The sequence below is a fragment of the Morone saxatilis genome, unplaced genomic scaffold (genome assembly GCF_004916995.1).
Source record: "Morone saxatilis isolate NCDOM2014 unplaced genomic scaffold, NCSU_SB_2.0 Contig3, whole genome shotgun sequence".
NCBI classification, from domain to species: domain Eukaryota; kingdom Metazoa; phylum Chordata; class Actinopteri; family Moronidae; genus Morone; species Morone saxatilis.
The window spans coordinates 7,168,227-7,183,304 of NW_023339873.1; the positions used below are offsets into that span (position 1 = coordinate 7,168,227).

Sequence of the window (15,078 nt, forward strand, 5' to 3'; positions counted from 1 at the left end):
CAATATTAGGGCTCGCCATCAGATACGCTTCGTGCTGCAGGTTCGTTTGTCTGACCCTCAGCTGCTTCATCTTTCCTGGGGCTGGTGGCTCGGATGTCTCTGCCTTTGTTTACTCTAGAAGGGTGTGGCAGGCGTCTGACCACTGTGGTGCATTTGTATTCCTCCCGGAGGATCCGGTGCTGAGCTCGAGGACACGCGCGTACACACCGTTTAATAACCCTACGTTCACATTGAGAGTCACATTCACAGACACCTCTGCGATTCACTGACTCATCATGAATGACATTGCGGCAATTAACATCAGACAATCGGCTGCACAAGTGCGTGTGTGGCGTGTTTTTTTGCACATGTGCACTTTTGTGGTTGCTGAAGATATTCTCTGAAACAGATCTATATCTTTTCCTCCCACAGTTATAAATTCTTAATGGGGTTTAAAAGTGAACTTAAACATCCCTTTAGCGCCCACATGTTTTCCTCTCTCTCTTTGCAATTTTTCATCTCCTCATATCAATCATTTTTATAGTTGAGCTTTGTGCGTTCAGGGACACTTGCAAGTCTGTATGTTAATATCTGCAGACTAATTTGCAAGTGTGCAGAGCAGGAGGAAGTCGCATGCTGACCAGCCTCCAATGGGTTTTACACTCATTCAGATATTTGTGCACAGGAGCACCACCCTCCCTCTCCTTGCTCTCAATCTCTGTCATTTGGCTCTGTGTCGCTGCTTGGTGCTAGATGAATGGGGGCGCCCCATTTAGTGTTGATCCTGTCTCCAGTTGCCAGGGAGTTTCTCTGGTTCTCATGGGGTACTCCCTCATCTCTGACTCCCTCCTCTGCGCCCCTCAAGTTCCCCATCCCCACCCCGACATAATCACACACACACACTGACACCGCCACGCAGCCAATAATACCCAAGGGTTGGTCACAGCTGGCAGGAGCTAATAAACTCATCACTCACAGAGCATGGCTCCTATTTACCAAGTAGACAAAGCACTATAGAGAGAGAGAGGGGGGGAGAAACATGTGAGGTGGAGGTGGATGAACACTTTACTGCTTCCCACAGGCTACTCATACTCCTCTCAATATGGTGAATTTGGTCACAGTTACAGTACATCTGAGATGCAGAAATAACCAGAGTTAGTGCATTATCAGCACTCTTTACTATTAACCCCAGTTGGTTGGTAATTGATTGCTGGGGGGGTTACATTGGGGATTCTTAAGTTTGATTAAAATTCTTCCTGACTTTTGTTCACACATTTGACCCAATTACTTCGTATGAGCAAAAGGCCAGCCATCTCCATTCAGATATACACATGTATATATGGGTCCCCGTCAGAGATAATAAGGATACAGTAAATGTAAAAGTTAAAGTCAGTTATGTACTATGTGCACCCACACCCACACATGCAGCATACTACATGCATGCACATGTAAATGACTTCCAGGTTGAGGCAGTGTAAGGTAAGCACACACTTCACATATGTTGCATGAAAGCATCTAGGTTAGGTAGATGTCTGAATGTGGACATGTTCACCCATCCATGAAAGCCCTCACAATCCTTAGTTTGGACTCTCATTGATTTTTGTTTTTCTTTTACAACCCATTCAGTGCACTCCGACACCTGACAAAGAGTCCATTGTTTGTTTTATTACAAGGAGAATCCAACCATGTGTGAGCGCAGAGAACATGTGATTGATTGGCTTTATCACCGTGCGATTATCTTTACTTTATACAGTCTGGTCGATGCACCGGCACTAAATTATCAGCATGCTACTCCCATCCCTCTCTCTCTCTGTCTCTCATCCTCTTCAAACATCCCACACGCTGTTAGTGCTCATCTGTACTGAAGAATTATATTTTGTGGTATCAATTTCAATTCTCCCTTGTGTAAGGTTTCATACACACACTCAATTATAAGGTAGTAAATGGTATTTTAAAAGAGTATTAATGTTGTTATGATTATGTGGTTAATACAACATTCCCCTGTAATATGAAATACCAAACTATAAATCAATACAGATGAAATGTGTAACAATGATTTGCTCTGCCATGATATGTGGGCCACGGCTTCATGGGGTGACTTAAGTGTGACTGACTTGCAAATATACACACAAGTGGGGCAGACACAGATAACAAATGACTTGCATCCAAAGATGGCTATCTTTCAGGTAAAATGATTGGAAATGAGAGCATATCTCAGACACTAAAGCATCCCTAATGCGAAGTCATTCTCTGCAGGTATCTCCACCCCACACTCTACATTCATGAGCCTTGGGATGGGTTCAAGTGCCTCTGTGTGGCTGAAAGCTGTCATTACATGACAAGTTAAACAAGCCCATTATACCCCCCAGATGGAGTAGTGCTTAAACTTCCTAAGTGGCCTCAAGAACGAAGGTGTGTCCTAGAGGAGTCTTACACTTAACTGACTGTCTAATGTAGATCACTTTATAAGATGGACTTCAATAAGTTACAATGCAACAAAGCAATTGATAGAAAGCTAACAGAGTGTCCCACATAAATCAATTGCTTAAGTGCTTCATGGTAACACTTTGTTATAGTGGGTGTAGATTCATTCATTCTAGACAGATAACTTAATACTGCTGATGTATTCTGGATTGTAGACTGCGTCTTGCGTTCCACTGTGCAGCATTACTTGTCTGCATAGTACCGTTTTGTCAAAATACTCACATCTTTATCTCTTTTCACCTAAAACTGCAAGAGATAATCACTGGTCTTGAAAGTCGACTTGGCTTTAGAGCTGCCACAGATTTTCATTTATCTAGAGTTAATGCTACACCTTTATCATGCAATACATATGCATAATGAGAGTGTACAGCAGAAAGGTTGGCCCTTTAAAGCTGCTTTATACAACTCATTGAGCTTGTAAACTACTTGCTTATACACTGCCATAGACTGTTGCGCAACCAGTGGCCTTGCAACACTCTTGTGAGATCTGACGTACTACAAAAGCTGTGCCCCCAAATAAATATAAATGCAGCTCTTTTAATTCCCACAATTCTCACCAGTGCTAAAGAGAACATGAGCAAATTTTCACCTTTTTGTGCTGGATGTTTAAATCGCTAACAAGAATCAGGTGTGTGTGTGTGGGGGGGGCATGTCCAAAGGAAAACAAATCCATCTTAAAATCAAAGCTACATAATTTCTATATAAATGTGGGCAATATTACATTATGTAAAATATATTTTACCAGAAGTTTAAAAAATGTTTTTACTCATGAAGGACATCTTGTTTTACGTTCTTACACTATTCTCTAAGGATATGAACGTGGACAAAAAATGTGTTTTATGACATAAGTATCTGTAAACTATTATACATCAGGTAATATTTCCATATTTTTAGCTGTTAAATTAATCGTATTATTTCTTTTAAATATTTTTTCACCAATCTTTACCAATTTAAGCTCATCCAGTATAAAAGCTAGTGTTGAGGCTGCTGCTCTGTTTTGCACTCTTGATGAACTGAAAGGTTGAAATGGCTGTGAGGTTGCACATTTGGCAGAAATGCACTTTAATATGCACTTAATATTATCTGACAACACATTTAGGCATTTTACACATAAAATTGTGTCCTTGCGCTCATGTAGGAGGTGGCCTTGACAATTTTGGATGACACCCTGTCCGCAAAAAACATTAAAATAACATTTATGCAATGAAATTAGTGGACTAATAGATTTTAAATGGGTTTGATGGGGGCCACATTCATCAAAGTGACTCAGGACAAGTTAAAGGTTATATACATAAAGTGTATGCTCTTTAAATTTTCTAAGAACGTCAAAGCTTTGTATTTTTAAAAACAGCTTAAAACTCAGAAAATGAGATATTGCAGTTAAATAAGTATATCAATCTTTTGAAAAACAACTTTATGCTCAAAATATGAGATAATGCAAATAAGTATATAAATGTTTATTTCAAAACATGAGAATGGTCATTATGATAAAATTCAATAATATGCTGATACAATTTTTATAAGGGGTAAATTTAAAAGTATTTGTTTAAATATCCAGTACCACAAGCTCTTTCTCATTAAAGACCTAAAATATATTTTTTTCCTCATAGACACCATGGCATGTGAACACAACCACTTCACACCACAGTAGAGTTTGAAACGTTTAAATGTACATCAGTACCATCAAAAAGTTCTGTTTCCGTAATATCAGTGTCTGTGTCTCAGACCTGTGGGCCAGTGAAATTCCAAACACCTGTTTAAATTGTTTAGAGACTCACACAAGATTGAGTATCACAATACTAATAGGTGACATTGCATTGTATAGTGCTAGAGTGATTTCATATCGGCTGTCTTTCCCCAGGCCCTCTGCTGCTGCATGAGAACAACAGAACAAAATGCAGCTTCCGTCTGTCACCGTTTCTTTATAAGTCAATTGCTTAAAACCTCAATCCATAAACCGTTGTCCATAGCCGCGGGAAGCAGGGATGCAGCTCCCTCTGGTGGTTGAATGAGAATGCTAATCCAGTCAGCCTCTCTCTTCATCATTCCACATTATTGGCATGAGGCATGAAACTTAGTTCCCTTTGTTTTAGTAGAAACAAAAAAATATTATGCTTGATCTGAGTGCAAACAGGGTAAAAGAGTACATCTATTTTAATGATTAATAATGATTAAACAAACAAAAACAGCATGAGGTCTCACTTATCAGAGCTCAATCAGCTCTGCAGGGAGTGAAATTGAATTCTTCCTTTCTGTGTGAATTCATGCGCAATACAGTCACTGAGCACGAAAATATTGCCAGGCTCTTGATAAGTACCTTCAGTAATGACTTTGGTGAGCAAATTCATTCCAAATTGATGTCGTTTGTTTGCAGGCTGGAGCCACAATCCAAGCAGATATGCGACTGTTTTGAGCTGTTTTTCGGTTGATCAAATAATTAAAGGTTCTCTGAAACGACTTTGAGATTGTAATTTTGTTCTGTAGTATTGCATGTCTCGTATAAACACAACGTTGGGCTGTTAAATTATTACCAACAGTCTCAAGGAGATAAAAAGAACCACCTTGCTTAGAAATTATGCCGCAATTTTGAGCACTCACAACAAAATATACAGCTCTGATTCATGCTGCTGCAGCTAGTGATGGTCACATTAAATGTTATTAAATGTTAAGGTAGTCCTGCAAGTAATGGGATGGTTCAGCAATGTTTACTCTAAAAAAAAAAAAAACGATTTAATTAAAGGGGGGCTGCAGTGATTTAGTATTGCACTTTAATAAAGTCGGAGGACTCACAAGAGACATATTGTAAAAAAGGGATTATAAAAACTGAAGCAGCAGAGGCCAAGAACCTGACTTTTAGCCTTTAGTATGGGTAAAACCTTCAAAATACTGGATTCTAAATTTCCCAATAGCATCTTTTTATTAGAATTGAAGTGGAGGAGGGTTAAACCACTGTTATGATTAAGAAAAGAGTTCTTAGAAAGTTGCGTAATCTCCAAATAAATGTCATCAGGAGTTATTTTCTCAGACTTCAGTCACTGACATTACTACTGCTTTCACAGACTGAGTAAAACCCCTTATGACTAGTTAACATTAACAACAGACAGTGTATCAACAGTGACACACACAAGTTATCAATAAGGACAAAACTATTTAAATGGTATGCTACCTTGACCTGAACCTAGCAGCCATAAAATGGGCTGGAGGTATGTATTTGGGTCCAAATGACTTGAATCAATTCCACCGCGGACAGTTGTTCCATTCAGGGGAATTTTCCTGGCTTAGCATCCTGCCATTTTTATATGGACCCCATCATGTCACAGAGGAAAATTACCATCTCAAAGCGTCTGTTTGGGGATGGCTCAGTTTGCAAGACACATTTTCAGTTTTCACACATTTTACGAGGGTGAGATTTTGCTACAAAAATGTCCAAAAATACGTTTTGACACAGCGGACATGTCGGGACAATACAGAGAAGAATACAAGGTTTCAATACACAAAAGGTTTTTTTTTTTTTAAATTCCACCTTAAGGTACATTGATTCAGGGCTGTACCACACATTGTTCAGTTTCCTTCCTTTCTTTATCATTCACATTTTAGGGAAATTATTACTTAAATATATAGTTTTTTTTTGCATCTTTACCTCCTGCTGCTGGCACAGTTAATACGGATGTTGTATGTGCATTTTCAAATAGTTTTTGTTGTTGTTTTTTCACAGTGGGCTAACTTTGATTTTTCTGTGCTCTTGCAGGCCTGTATAACAAACCGTATTTTTATTCAGCTGATTGCCTTGTGTTTGTCAGACAGCTGTGGATGATGGTTCCTCCTGTGAACCACTGGTCTGCTCAATTAGCACTGTGATTTTAGCATTGCCTGATCTGGTTCTTATGACAGTATATTGAGATTTTACTGTAATCATATTTGCTTTCATTCCACAAGATTACTTTGCTTAATTATGATTTTATGGATAATGCAGACATTTAACTAGTTCTTAAATTGCAGTTAAAGGTTTTTAGTTAGTTCATTTTTAAACGAGCCTGGGAGTATTAAAATTATTAGGTTGCAGTAAGTAATGGTGTGAGTTAACATATATTGTAATTTTTCAGCAAGCGCCCTCTAAACATAACCCACTCCAACAATCTTCCCACGGCTATGCAAGCACCAACTGTTCTCCTCCCTCTGCAATCCTACACATCAGAAGCTTCAGAAAGACAATCAAGTCCCACTGCTTACACTTGATTGGTTGGCTTTTGTCCTCTCCAAAGTGTTCAGAGTGCTCGATAGGTTAGCCTTCTGTCTGTCCAGGCTAGAAGTGTTCCGTGATTGGACAGTTATATTTCCAGCACCTGGTTGGTTGACTCGATTTCGCTCCAAACTGGTGGAAGTGCGTGATTGGACAGTCCTTTCTCCCGTCAAAGGGTTAACAGAGCGTAACTGGTTGGCTCTCCCTCTGTCCAAACTGTTAACTGTGTTTAATTGGCTGCTTCTCACATGCTCCAGAGTCACAGGACCTCCTGATTGATTAACCCTCCCTGTCTGTTGATTATTCAGGGTTTGGAGTTGGCTGGTCCTGTCTCTCTCAGGCAGTTTGGGCTGAGTGGAGCTACTTCTGTCTGTGTTAATGGTTTGTATCCTCTGTCTGTCTCTTTCCCTCTCCAGACTGGTATCCCTGCGTACATGTCCGCTTCTCTCTCTCTCCAGGCTGCTCTGGATCTCCGCTCTCCTTGCCAGAGCCTCTCTCAGCTGGGTGCGGAACGTTTCGATCTTCCCCTGCAGGTCCTGGAGCTCTCCCTCCCACATGCTGGTCTGAGCAACCCTGCTTCCCAGCGGGGAGAGCACCAAGCCTGTGGAGGCCAGTGTAGAAACGGGGCCTCCGTTGGCATGGAGGCTAATCTGTGGAGGGGAGGCAAAACCCCCCAGGGTGCCAAACCCAAACCCACCTAGGCCGAGCCCAGGTCGGCCCACCATACCGGGCCTGCCGCGCACTGAGGCGGTGTGTGTGCGCAGGCGGTAGCTGTGGAGGGTTTCCAGGTCAAAGTGCACACGTTTCTCCTTGGGCTCATGGGATGGTGAGGAGTTGCCTGTGTCCCCAGCAGTAGTCGAAGCATTGAGGGAGGTGGGGGGAGATGGGGGAGGAGGAGGATGCTGTTTCCTGTGTAGGGTGCAGTTCTCTGAGATACAAGAGGAGGGGCTAGTGAAAGAGGGGAAGATCACAGCAAAGGGCATATATCCAGTGAGATATACTGTACAGTAGAATACATACATGAGACATTTTCCTATAAGCAAACTGCAAACACAAAATGTACACTATGTAAATGGCATAATTGCATTTAGAATGTAGTTTGTTTTGTTTTGAGTATAAAGAGATCATTAAGTGCAGACTAAGCAATGCAATGTGCCTCAAATCATGTTCATGTCACTTGCTTGGCTGATTCGAATTTTTCTGTTTGTGTTATTTTTAACTAAATATATATGTCATGTCTTTTTAAGATCTACCATAAAGCTATCACTGCAAAAAAGAAAAGTACATTGCATTGTTATCAAGTCATAGTGCAGTTGTTGCTATAATACAAGTTCGAACTTTGAACTTTGAATTGAACTGGCGTATTCTAGCTGTTTCAAATGTAACAGTTAAGCGTATAGATGCACAAGTTAATGACTTCATTACTTTTCGTCGAGGCCAGTCAGCTCCTTCCCAACGTCCTCATATGTGGTATGGAGGGCTCTGTGAATTTTCTGCAAGTAAAAAAAAGAGAAAAACGTATGAACTACTGATTAGTAATGTGAAATTTGTTATCAATTCATCAGCTCTAAAATAAATCAGGAAAGAATGAATTTGAATTTCTAAGAGCCATTATTCTACCCAGCTGTACAGAACATCTGTGACAGCTATTCCTCAGAAATCCTGCTGTGGTGCTCCTTTGAATAATTTAATCAAATGATTGTAATTCAGTGAGAGGCAGTTCTTTTCTGCTTAAAACTGTGAAAGAGGTTAAAGTATCAGTTGCTTAAGCCCTGTTTGATTTAGGTACCCAAGTGCTGAAATACCCCCCCCCCCCTTCCTTTCCAAACCATTCTCTTAAGTTATAAGGTGAAAATGCTTTAATTTTTCTTGTTATACATCTGAAGCTGTCTGAGCAGAAGGGAGACAGATAAGGATTATCTTGAGGGACTAACTCCGATGCCATCCTCTCAGATAGCTAAGCTGGTTTTGTGATAAATGCTAGAGGCTGCCTGGGAGTGGCTGCCCTTTTAGGCGGATGTAGCAAACAAATGTGAGAGTGTTGATATTCACACTGCTAGTTCCATTATTCACTCAACAATATTGCCACAGGCACCTCATTTGGTAATGGCTAGAGTTTCATAAAAAACAAAATATGACCTTTAAATCCCCAATTTGTGGTTCCTTTGGTGTACGTTGTTTTTAGTCTAATTGCAAAAAAAGCTTCTACAGATCTTATTTAATCATTTTCTTAGTTCTTTTCTTAACTAAATACCAAATTTGAATTGCATATTAAATAAAGAATGTTTTTAAAATTATTTTTTTGAGTAAAAAGTGATAAAAGACAGGAATTTGAATGAAAAGGCACATTTAATGATGTGTATAATATATTTATAAATCAACTGCCTCAGAACAGAAAAAGTTAAACAAAACAAATGCACAAAGACATATTGTGTGGTCATACACCAATGAATAAAGCACTGCCAGTGAGGACCATTTAATAACTTTTTACTTAATTAACTAATTAATTTGAAATATTCAAATTAATTTTTAGAGCACAATTAAATAATTAATTAGTTAATTAACAGTACTTAATTAGCATTAATCCATTTAGCTTAAAGTTAACTGTTCAATTGAAATGTGTCCTATAATAACTCATATTAGCCCTATTCTCGACTGTTATTATGAGGTTCCAACAGTAGAGGGCGTAGGTTACCTGCAAAATAAGAGTTAACTCAAAGGGTTAAGGACATCTCACCAACAGCAGGATGCTTGTGTGTGTGTGAGTGAAAGTGACTGTTCTCATATGCGTGTCTTTGCGTGTGCACGTATACATGTCAGTAATTGGACGTTTACAGATGGACTAATGCACCCTTTCTGTGACCTTTGTGTGTGAGAGCGTGTGCATATATCTATGCCACCACACATATGGCATGTATATACTCACCTGGCTGGTGTGCAGCCAGTACTGCAGTGTGTGCGTGCGCCGGAGGCGGGGGATGACCAGGTGATAGAAGGTGTGTTCACCTGCCAAGGTCAGCAAGGCTCCTCCCACCCCCATACACAGAAGCACAAACAGGCCTGAAAAATGCTGGATCCCCATCTGTAAAGTCTGAGGGGGCGATGACAGAAAGAGAGAGAGAGAGAGGTTGGGGGAGTGACATAGATTAGTTAAGACTTAAGCCGACAGAGGAAAATACAGAGATTGATGATTTGTATTTACATAATTACCATTTAGGCCACTTTTTGTGACTATGCAATTGATATTCTGCTGGTTTGGCTGTGTAAGCCCATAGGAATGGAAATAAAGAAGAGAGGGCAACAGCGTAAAAGACGTTTGGAAATAAAAGGAAGTGAGGGGAGAGAACAAGCATAAAGAGCTGACGTGGAAAGTAAAACTGAGAGTAATAGAAAGAAACAGCAGTTAGCAGGGAGATGGTAAAAAGAGACGATGGCTAATTGAAGAGCAGTTTGTTCCCATTTGCTTCGCCCACATTCCCCCTGACATAATGTCTATCTCTTATGAGTCTTTCATGGGCCTGGAGGAAGTGGAAGAGACAGTGGCGAGGTTTTCCGTTGCTCTCTAATCATGTTTCCTTCACCCGGCTCATTTCTGCACTGCCTCTGATGGCAATTAGCCCCATGCTGACTCGGCAAATTCATCAGCGACAACACTGACCTCCTTTTGCTCCCAATCCAGAGGGCAAGATCGCACTAACGCCCACATTGTTTGAGAGTGGCCCGCTCTCTAGGCTTTAGATGAGATGAATAGTAATAACTTCCTGATGCAGGGTGAAGTTAAGGTTTTCATTTCACTGGAGAAACCTATGACTGTGTAATTGCGTTTGTTGCTATAATACGATTCAACTTTGAAGTGGGATTTAAAAGGGATGGCCAGAGGGAGTTGGCTAGTTTCTCTATTCACAAACAAGAGATATAGATACAGACAGTGCGCTCTGTCTAGAGATTCGCAGTTCTTTAAAAAGAATGAAAAGGGAGGGCAAGAACTGAGAGTACTCTGCTGTAGCACGTAAGACACAAATAAGTATCGACACTCAGACAGTACGTGCCTGTAACTCTGGTTAAGGTCGGTAAATAGGCCTGAGTTTATGTGATTGTATGTCTTTGTCTGTGTGTGCGTGTTTGAGTGTGCGTGTCTGTGTCTATGTGAATGTGAATGTGATGGTCAGTGTATGTGTGCTTGGTTGGCAGGCAATCCTGTCCGTGTCCCAAAGGGAGATTCATTTATTGGAGTACAGCTACAGGCAGCTTTGCTTTACACACCAAACACGTACACAATACATGAACACACTCTTCCACCAATGACTTACCTCAGTGACTGCAAAGACTCGCTTCCCGCAGGGCACAACCTTATACCATTTGTCATGTAGCATGTCCATGAAGCCGTCAGACTTGTAGCGACTCACAAACTCTGACACATTACGGGTTAGAGGAGAGCCCTGGGGCAGGCCTATACCGTAGCCTGAAAGAGGAGGCACACACAGATTTAAATACATATGCTATAGTTAACAGATTTAGAGAGCAACAATCATGCCTGAGGAAGAGACACAAAAACACCAAGTTAGACACAAGTTTCTACTAGTGTTTAACATGGTGTTTTTGTGCAGAAAACCACAGCCAGTTGCAGTTAGCTAAAGGGCAGATGCCCTCTGGAAAAAGGAGATTTATGACTTTACAGTCTTCAGGTGGAATTGGAAGCAACACTTTTTCTGAAAGGTACAGTGCAAATACAATGCAAATACACTGCCCTGTGCTTCTGGTGTAGTATTTCTGTCGGGAAACAGAGCACAAAACCACTAAAGCTGGTGGAGGCATCCCTTGGGGTACAGAATACATACAGTAGTGGATCAAATTCTGGTATTGAGTTGTCTGTTCTTCCCTTTATGGTTTCCTTACCAAGCCTTCTCACTGCAAAAACAGCAGGCACATTTAATGCCATAATATAACTAGAGGATGTTTGTGATTTCCAGATGGTCACTTCTCAGAGTAGGTGATCATTGTCCGAGTCAGACTACACACTGAACCCCAACAAATATTAACCTGCTGTCTTTTATGACATACAAAGGTGATAGCGGTTAGAGTATGGATGCACTGATTTGTATTGGCCAGGTGTGACCCTTCCACATTAAATACAATTTCTCTATCATAAAAATTCAGTGTTTGTGCTATCAGTTACATTTATGTAGTCGCAGCAGGCTGCCACGTAAGTTTTTAGTGCCACAGCGATCTGTGGCCTCATGTTACCTAACATAAAAATGATTAAAAAGAGTTCCAAGCAGTGAGCTTTCACATTATTAAAGCTGGGAACATGAGATCACTGGTATCTGATCGGCACCTAGAGTTGAGGTATTGGAATCGGTATCTGGAGAGAAAAAGATGGATTAGCGCATCCCTGGGCTACAGATAGACTTCGAGGATCAGTGTCAACATCTAATGCATCTGAAGCATCACAGAGAATGCTGTAAACGGTGTCAAACTGCTAGTCTTTCTGACGGAGTCTTGTGAGTCGTCCTACGCTTGTCTTCCACTATGAAACACTTCACAAGATAAAATGACAAATTGTCGTGCCCGACATTCCCAGCACCCCTCGTTTGTCAGATCAGACAATTTTTTTTGGGCTGATGTCAAGAAGTCTGATCTGGGATTGAAGTGGAATCAAGTTTGGCTCAACCCCCTTTAGTAGATAGGATGCAAATATGCTCATAATTTACCTGACTACACTCCTTACAGGCAGTTACGTTCCCTGTGTTCGTGTTATGCACTCACATGGCTGTGGTCGCCCTGCTGTGATTTATTAGTGTAATATAAATTACTTCTGTGTAAATAAAAACACTATGTGGGAGGAATTGGTCCTGCATCACCATGTGTTATGAGAAATTACTCAGAATTTAGACAAAGACATGTCAGTCATGATGTTTTACGTTCTGTCCATTTCATAAAGAACAATGTTTTTTTGGAGATTAATTCCTTAAATTATTCTTCTCACCTGCACACCATAATTAATTCCTTTGTCTTCAAATTAAGTGTAATTAGTGTATTTATCCATTGCTCTTAATTTTGTTCAACTTTACTAGATTTTCCATTAGTTTGTTTAGACAGGGTTCCCTGAAGGTTGCCTATAGAATATGAAGAGGTGCATGCCACTTCATACTTCAGTAATCAGCCTGTAATATATGCTGCATTGTATCTTTACAGTATGCAGTAGATTTTATGAAAATGTGAATGTGTTCAGAGAGAATACTGTCCTTTTCCAGCTATGGGGTCTGTTTTGTTACAACACTTCCAGGTTCCATAAAAAACACCCACACCACATCACTAATTGGACATCCTACCTCTCACCTACCTTGACCTCATAACCAGAACCATCAGTTGCAAAACACTTATCATCGTCTATGACGCAGATCATCCACTCCGCGCTCACTTCACACTCATCCTCTCCGGTTACAGATACAAGACCCACTTTTGTACAAAGACCAAACAAAGGCCAGTTTCGCTCCATTTGCACGGGAACTTGATAACATGCTGACATTAGAGCTTTTATTTTATAAGAGCTTGGTTATCTTATTTCTTCCCTTACGTCGCTGGTGTATTTGTGCTAGTTTTGAGTTAGGGTTACTGAAACGTTCCTTCAAATATCAGAGGAAAATATTACACTTGATAACTCTGCTGACAAGTGCAATTAAAGCTTAAACTTGCTTCCGCCACTGATATGGATTTAATAACTTCAAATATATTTTAAATATGCAGTCAATAATTTAAATGATTGTTATAGTACATTAAGTATTAATGTGTGGTTGATTTGTAGGAACTGCTCCATCATCACTTGATTGGTATTGCCTTGGACTTCCTTATTTCCCTCTTGTTAAAGGTAAAACAACCAGCAGTATATGGAGTAATGAGACCAGACACAGCAATAAAATACACAGCACTTAAAGCAATACAATTATATAACTACAATGTTTTTAATTAAGTAGCAGATTTAAGTACTTTTTCCCACCACTGTTCAATGTTTTAATTTCAAAAGCGGCACATTCATGTATCATTACACAACTTGAAAGCTGGAGAGAAATGTTGCTCTGCCCTGCTGAGACTTTAAAACTGCATCTGTTTTGCATTACAGCTCACATTCCTGCAGGTACAAAATGAGAGAAATCTGTCCCTCAGCTTGGAATCAAAAGACCCTCTCGGAGATTTATTGCTATACAAGATCTCCTGGGGTTGTTTGTTTTATTTCATCTGTACTGCAGTCAAAGACAGTCATGCCAACAGTGCTTTTGTGTGTGTATGTGATTGACTCAGACCTGGCAGCTGTTTGTGAGTGTGTTTATGTGTGTGTGTTGGCTGTCAAGGTGTGTAAGCCTGATGGGGGTTGCGGACAGAGAGAGAGAGAATAGCTAAGGTTTACGTAACTGTCACACTCTGCTTCCTACATGACAAAGACTGTCTAAGCCCCCCCCCCACCCTTGCTCGTACCCTCCTTTACCTTCCCTCCTCAGTTTCTTCTTCTCCCCTCACTTCTCCCTCTCATCCCTCTTCTTTTCCTGTCCGAGGTAATTTCTCTCCCACCATTGCCGCTAGTCTCTTTCTCTTTTTAGTCCACTCCTTATCTCTGTCATCCCTTCAATTTCGTTCAATTTCTGCTTCACTCCATTCTTCTCTTTATCTTTCGGCTCCTCTCCCGAGTCCATTGCTTTGTCTCCGTACGTCTCCCTCCTCTTTCTTTTTTTCCAGAAGACAGACAGCATTTTTCTGTCATCAGCCTATCTCCATCCACATTTCTTTACAGCAGTCAGACGGTGAAATACAAGTGGGCAGCCACTTGTCATTTGTTTTGATTCTTTCCCCCAGACATCGACATATTCCATCACAAGCCTCTAGTCCCATAGCTGTCACTCAAATCTCCCACACACCTACTCACACACAGATACACCAGGGCACATCAAGTTTTATTTTAATACTTTTATAGATTTGTAAAAAATGTTACGACATTTTTCAAAAATGCAGTTTGATAACGTAGAGTAACTGTTTTGAAAGTATTTATAACTTTAAAATCATAATCTTTTTAATACCTTTTTTTGCTCCTAAGCACTTCTTCTTTTGTGTTTTTGTGCTGTAGTTCTAAATTTTATAATCAAACACTGTGGAAAGTATTATTAAGTTTTTTATCTTGGATTTCTTTTAATGAAGTTTGACTTTCTGTATGTAGTATTTCTTTGGTCTTTCATTAACTACTGCTGAAAATGTAAAACACATAATTTCCTGTTTGCCAGTGGAATGTTAAAGCTTCTATGAACTTGGTATTTATTGTAGGAATTCAATCAGTGATAGAGCAATTTTATATAGTATGTATGGTTGAATTGAATTGAATTGAATTG

At 40.2% G+C, this 15,078-nt stretch overlaps 1 protein-coding gene across 1 annotated transcript in view; it reads right to left on the reverse strand.

The window, feature by feature from the left end:
• Positions 1 to 6,675: 6,675 nt before the first annotated feature.
• grin3ba (glutamate receptor, ionotropic, N-methyl-D-aspartate 3Ba) overlaps positions 6,676 to 15,078 on the reverse strand; it is a gene marked incomplete at its 5' end in the record, with an annotated part of 62,298 nt that continues 53,895 nt past the window's right edge. The window contains 4 exons of the mRNA XM_035674277.1: positions 6,676 to 7,651; positions 8,129 to 8,196; positions 9,630 to 9,794; positions 11,014 to 11,165. Of these exons, the coding sequence (XP_035530170.1) occupies positions 6,676 to 7,651; positions 8,129 to 8,196; positions 9,630 to 9,794; positions 11,014 to 11,165 (1,361 nt within the window). The remainder of the gene's footprint in view (positions 7,652 to 8,128; positions 8,197 to 9,629; positions 9,795 to 11,013; positions 11,166 to 15,078) is intronic.